General features: G+C 38.0%; 1 protein-coding gene across 2 annotated transcripts; it reads right to left on the reverse strand.

Annotated features, from left to right (window-relative positions):
• Window positions 1–334: 334 nt before the first annotated feature.
• LOC131302610 (uncharacterized) lies at window positions 335–5,948 on the reverse strand. Of its 2 annotated transcripts, XM_058329329.1 has the most exons (7): window positions 5,727–5,948; window positions 3,351–3,589; window positions 3,168–3,230; window positions 3,021–3,068; window positions 2,849–2,902; window positions 872–929; window positions 335–704 (listed from the first exon to the last, which is right to left on the reverse strand). In XM_058329329.1, the coding sequence occupies exons 2-7, from the start codon at window positions 3,555–3,557 to the stop codon at window positions 664–666; spliced, it is 471 nt and encodes a 156-aa protein (XP_058185312.1). In that variant the 5' UTR covers window positions 3,558–3,589; window positions 5,727–5,948; the 3' UTR covers window positions 335–663. The 2 variants fall into 2 exon arrangements, with proteins under 2 accessions (XP_058185312.1, XP_058185313.1); XM_058329330.1 differs by lacking the exons at window positions 335–704; window positions 872–929 and adding an exon at window positions 1,170–1,202 and having other exon boundaries at window positions 5,727–5,937.
• Between the last annotated feature and the right edge of the window lie 445 nt (window positions 5,949–6,393).

Consider the following 6,393-nt stretch of genomic DNA (forward strand, 5'->3'; position numbering starts at 1 on the left):
TCGGATGACGGTTTTAGGTACGAATATGACGGTTTCAGGTACGAATCACATGGAGAATCAGTGAGGCATCCGAACGGGTGAACATGATGGGCAATGACACGGTTGCATTCTAGAGAAAGATATTTATCAAAATATTGACCATCAAAATAACCGTGCAAAGCTTTTAAAACTGCATTCTAGAGAAAGACATTTGTCAAAATATTGACCATCAACATAACCGTGCGAAGCTTTTAAAACATGCATACTCTCTCCCTGTGCACTATTGTGAAAACTTATTGTAAGAATTTGGCTGCAGATAAGAATTTCTGACAAGATTTTCGTCGAGGATTTGATGTGAAAGAAATGGAAAATGATACTTTAATTACTCATTCAACGGATTTATCTACCTACAATCTGCCTATCCTCTTTCCCATGAAACATTTTCTAACGTCTGAACGCAGAAATAATACATTGCGATTCAGGAATATAAGGGACAAAAGCTTCTGCTGTTGACAGTATAGTTGCACAGCTACAGATGGAAAGTGTCTCTCTCTTCTCTCAGCAAACATTGGAACACAAATCTCTGCCAATATCATCGAAACAGATAAATTCACTAATCACCGATGCATATATTAGAATACGAATTAGCACTTCTCGCCAAATCAAATGAACAGCAAGCGCCTTTCATTCATTTGTTGCTGCATCCTCAGGTGGAGCAATCCCTCCTATATGAAAATCATACATGTGAGAAATCCCCAAGTTGCGTTTGGATGGTGTATCATGGAGGGATTTTTCGAAGGAAGCCGAAAAATGAAGTTAAAGTGTATCCAAAGATAGCAGTGGCTGTGGCACTAGTACTATCTATGGTAGCCAAAGTTATCATATTGCGTACCTTCTTCATCAGATGGTGCATAATGAGATTTCCGGTATCGTGTTTGCTGTTGTGTTGGCTAGACAATAAAGAGAAACAAAAATGAGAGGGAAAAATTAGCCAGGCAGGATACAAGTCTTTGAATTAAGTAGGCTTCATGTTTCAGAACTTTTGTAATCTATTAACCATCAAGTAACAATTAGCCACCTCTCACCAAATGAGAGCTACCATAAGTATGTAGCATAGCATGGGTGTGAATTCAACATGATACAAGCATGTTGATTGACAGCCAAATGTTGAACAACGTCATACACTACGGCAAGAACATGCTGCCCTACAGATACGCATATATCTTTGCCACACAAATCACAAGAACAAAACATAAATTAAGTTACTATCGGAACTTTTCTTCTTATGAAATAGCAAAATGGGAAAGATGTAAACAATGTAAATTCTCCTATCACCTCAATTTGTTTGTTTTGTTTCATCATGATATTTCTTTTCCTAATTCAAAAAAAGCCTGCAGTATGCTTTAGTTGGTCTTTCTACGAAGGTTTGAAATTCTTGCATTCCTTTGTTCCTACTACGATATTTACTACATTGGTTGTAATGGGAGGGTGGCATGCACTTTGACCATTACAGCAACCGTCAACTTTGACCAGGTCGGCATTACAGACTATGTGACCTTGACATGTATAAAATCCAAGGAAAGAACTGAAATCAAAGAAGTAGAGATTTAAATAGAGATGTATTTTTCTCAATTTCCCTCTTCTGATTGCTTGGCATTCTGCGTGGCATGTTCAAAAGAAGGGGGTAAATGGTTCCTGAAGAGTCCAATATCATGCACAACACAAACATGTCAATACCTTCAGTCTCCATTGGCATTGAAATGCTTTTGATGTTTCAATAACCTTAAGCCCCTCCCAACATAGTATTAATTGAGGGCCATGCTCATGGGTGGTCTAATTAATGCCTTTGCATATCATCAGAGTACTTAAACATATAGAGACAAAAGTTTGACAAACTTCTTTAAGCTAACTAAAATCAAGCAACAGTACTCCAACAAATATATTTTATCAGACAAGAAGGTTACGCCTGAGTTGCAAAGATATGCTTTTTAGAACAAAGAGAAAGAACTATGTTCCTAAAATTAGCGGATACTCCTAGCAGTTTTAAGGTGATATCGTAAGATTTACATTGACAGTTCAAAAGCAAACTCCACTGGACTGCTTATCTGCCCTCCCATTTGACAGGGAAAAATCATTAGACACAGAAGACGATATCGACAAAGCAAAAAGTTAAGACACTCCAAAAGGGTATTATTTTCCTCAATTGTATGGTTGTCTCTGCGGATCTTATCCTTTACTGGACTTAAACTAAGAGTAAATGTTCATAAGATTGCACTTGTCAACAAAGATTCAAGAGGGTCAATTTTTCTTATTCAGCCGAAAAGTGAGTTCAACACGCAGGGCTGATGATATTTAGGAAAAATCAACAAATCGCAAATTGTAAACCACTGTTCTGATATATGATTGATATATTGAAAGGCTTGCCTCAATTTGCTAAAGCTGTCCTTGTAGAAAAAGCTTCCTCCGCTTTTTCTTTTCTTTCCACCAGAGCACATATGGGTTTTCTCTGTCAGTTCAAGTACGCTTTTCTGCCATACCTCTATTATGCCTTTTTTCTCAATCCACTTCTTTCCTATCAGTCTCACAATTCATTCTCAACTTCGTTAATATAAATCTGCATGGTGTTTTCAATCAGTTTTGCACATACAACTTCACCATATTGCCTTATATCCTTTGTCACTCCATCAGTCCAAGCATAATGGAATGTATCATATATATCATGATTATTTTGCCCACGTGTCATATATTTTGCAATTATGTCTCACTCATGTTAGTAGAATAGTAGTAGTAACCCAGAAATGCCCGAAATAGCGTTACTATATCACAACCAAGATTTTGATAAGGGGGTAAGAAAATGCCAGAAAAATACCTGCAATTTAGGTCGAAGTTCTTCAAGTGGTCCTTTGGGCTTCTCTACACCTTGCTGAATTCATCCACAAGAACAAAACGGTATTAGGTTCTTGGAACTTGCAGAAGATGATGTATATCCATCATTACAACTCACGCTCCTGTAATGGAAATAGAGCTACAGATGAAGGTACCTTCCTCAGAGCCCAATCAGCAGAGTCAAAGAAAGCACGTTCATGGTCCTGTTTTCAAAAGTACACTTTTGATAGACACACAACCTAAAATATCTTTGCGACATTATTGAAGGAATAGCCATGGCTGAAGTTTAATTAAGACATTACCTTGGATATAAGTGGGGTTTTCTTGGGCATTATTCCTCCATACTTCTTCTTGACAGCTTCCTCCTGCAGAAAATAACATTGAAATTCAACTGTACAAGTCCTGAGATATTGCCGAAACAGAGTGAAGAAAATAGAGAACCAGTTTTTCTAGAAGATAGGGAAAATTACAATTATAAACACAACCTCCTGCTGGGGTGATGGCATGGCTTTCTCAGAGTCCTCTAGGACCTCTCTTTCCACAGGCAAGGGTGATGGTTTGGCTTTCTCAGAGTCCTCTAGGACCTCTCCTTCTCCTTCCACAGGCAGGGGTGATGGTTTGGCTTTCTCAGAGTCCTCTAGGACCTCTCCTTCCACATGTTCACGATCTTTGATATCTTCCGTGCCTGACATATTGTCCTTTGTACAAACCTAGTGAAAGGAAGCTGCAATAGCACATGACCTTAGTTCCCACTTCCCACAATGATTTCATCAAATGGATGATTTTATGCGTTGCAAAAGAGACTTGAAGGATCACCAATTACGTACCAACAAATTCAGGAAACTGAAACCCTAATTACTCTGGAGAAGGTTTCCAATAGATGGTCACCATAAGTCATACTGCTCATTAGTTTGGCAGGTTATACTATCAAAATACTAGAACCAGGATTACCTTTGTCAGCAAACTTAATGGGCTACCAGCCTACATTGGAGGAAGACTAAAGTGCTGAAGCACCTTCCAAAACATATGACATTGCCCTTTTTGCTAACTTGATCTACGCTCACTATATAGCCATGGAATGGACGATACATAATGTAATTGTTCATAAAAAAGAAACAGACAAGAAAAATCCAAGGAAAAAGCTTTTCCGGAATTTATTGGATAGAGAGAAGTGCTAAGTGAACAAGTCTGAATATATGAAGCTGGTTTAGAAGTATCTCAAGCTACATAGAAATAGAAGCTTATGGATCTGATTTAAAAGTGGTAAAGACTGAACACATTATTTAGTTATAGAATCCATGTCTTGATCTAAAAGACATAGTTTCTAATCTAGTGATAGGTGTAAAATTTTACACTTGCTTTGGATTTTTTCTTGTGGTACCGTCCCAGAACTATCACTTGGAATGAAGCTGACATTTTTGGCTAATTTTCTGTTTCATTGAATACCTTAACACCATAAAAAAAAACGCATGCAAGCCCCTTAAAGCACTTTTTTAAAACACAAAATAAATATATTCCACAAGAGATGAACTCTTCTCCCATAGTAAAGTACTTGAAGACAGGTTTCTTCATCAATCCATGAGCTTTGAAGGATGCAAAATGAAGTGCGCACATATAAGGTAAGTCATGGAGAACAGAAATTCACAAATAAAAAATTATAAATGCAAGAGAGATTTAGCAATAAATATATTTGCACTCAATAAATAAACAAAGTGGATGTCAAGTGAGATACTATAGATGAGGAAAAAACGTTTATTGAGTGCCAAGTGGAGGGATTAAATGCACAAAATTACCACCCCAAAAAAGAAAACATAATAACTAATAGCAAACCAATAACAAACAGATTATAGAAGCCTCAACAGGATTGTGCTCAGAATGACCCTAAACTTCTTTTGTTCATGTCAATTTAAAACTATGTATATATGTTTTATCCAATTTTCTTGTGTTCACGTCGATTTTTTGGGAATAAACAATAATAACCTCCTACGTTTCCGTAAGAAAGAGCAGAAATCATAGAAATTCCAGACTCGAACTACCTTACTCCAGATCATGTCATATTAAAACGAGAGAAATCTCGACCTGCATGTTACGCAATCATATATGCCTTAGCCAGTTCAAATTCCCCAATTCATACGGTTCACCGCTTTTCTACCATCTCCCCTAAACCAATTGGTGTTAGGGAGGTTTTCAATTAAGTCTTTTATGACATTCGATATCACACCCACAAGTCTGTTTTTAGAGCGGTCGCTGGGAGTGACATTGTGTAACTAAATCCATGAAGACACTCCAGGCCTAACACATACAAAAAAACGATTCCACCAAGCACATACAGCACAATCATGAAAACGCTAGCAACATTCTAGACCATTAGAAAGCTCTAATTTCAGCAAAACTGTCTACGATTCAGATATAGGAGGCCTACTAGGCCACTCCGATTAACAAATTGAAATGAAATAGCAAGAGGATCTCGATACAACAATTGAATTCATTCGAAATCAACCGAAAGTCTGTCCCTACGGCCCCACTGATCATGTCATATGATTGTGGTTTCCTCGATATTTGACAAGCCGAAGATTGTGGGGTATCTCAACCTTAATCACAAAATCCTTCAACTTCAAAAAAATGTATGCGCTCTCAATCCTCGCTCTCGCGAATTGTAGTTGTTTAAGATGTGATTCAAAGACCCTTTCACGCTCGTGCTACAGGTGTTATGTGACTTAGACCGCGACATAATATCGGATTATCGAGAGATATAGCTGTAAATAACGAAGACGAACAAAAAAGTGTTGAAACATGTCGCACAAGTAAAATCACAGAGCAATGTATGCGGAAGAATTGAAGTGTGATTGATTTACAATTACCGATCGTGCGAGCTATGGAGTTTAGGCCTGCTTCTTCTACCTTCGATCCAAATGGAGAGAGAGAGAGAGAGAGAGAGAGAGAGAGAGAGAGATGCTGTGAAGTTGGTTGCGCGATTTGCGGAGGACGACAGAGGATTTTTTTTTTCCTATTTCTCTGATGCCCCCATGATGGTGGGTAATTATGCCCCGGGCACCGTCACCGGGGACTCGGCTCTGGTTTCTTGCCCTCCAGGCCAGGCCGGTTTTGATAATTTGTGAATCTTTTTCGGGCCCACAACAATGATCAGAATCGTTCATTTTTTAAAATTCGTCGAAAACATCGGCCATGACAAAAATCACATAGATCGGATACCGTTTTACATGGCTTTGAAATGCATTAATTTTGAAATAGAAAGATGTGCAACACTGGGTTGTAACTCATTTAACACGGTTCACTTATTAGAGCTTGTTGAGAACACAGACTACTACGCCAAACATCACGTCTCTGATACCTAGGAATCTACGATTTTGAAATACGGTAAACTTTTGATAAGTGAACAGTTTCAATCATTATTGTGAATCAAAAAGAACTCACAAATTATATTAAGAACTCACAAATTATTAAAACTGAATAGCAAACTCAAGAGAAAGAATTAGACCAGAACCGAGTCCTGTCACTGGTGCCCCA

The sequence above is a fragment of the Rhododendron vialii genome, chromosome 10a (assembly GCF_030253575.1).
Source record: "Rhododendron vialii isolate Sample 1 chromosome 10a, ASM3025357v1".
Taxonomy (NCBI): Eukaryota; Viridiplantae; Streptophyta; class Magnoliopsida; order Ericales; family Ericaceae; genus Rhododendron; species Rhododendron vialii.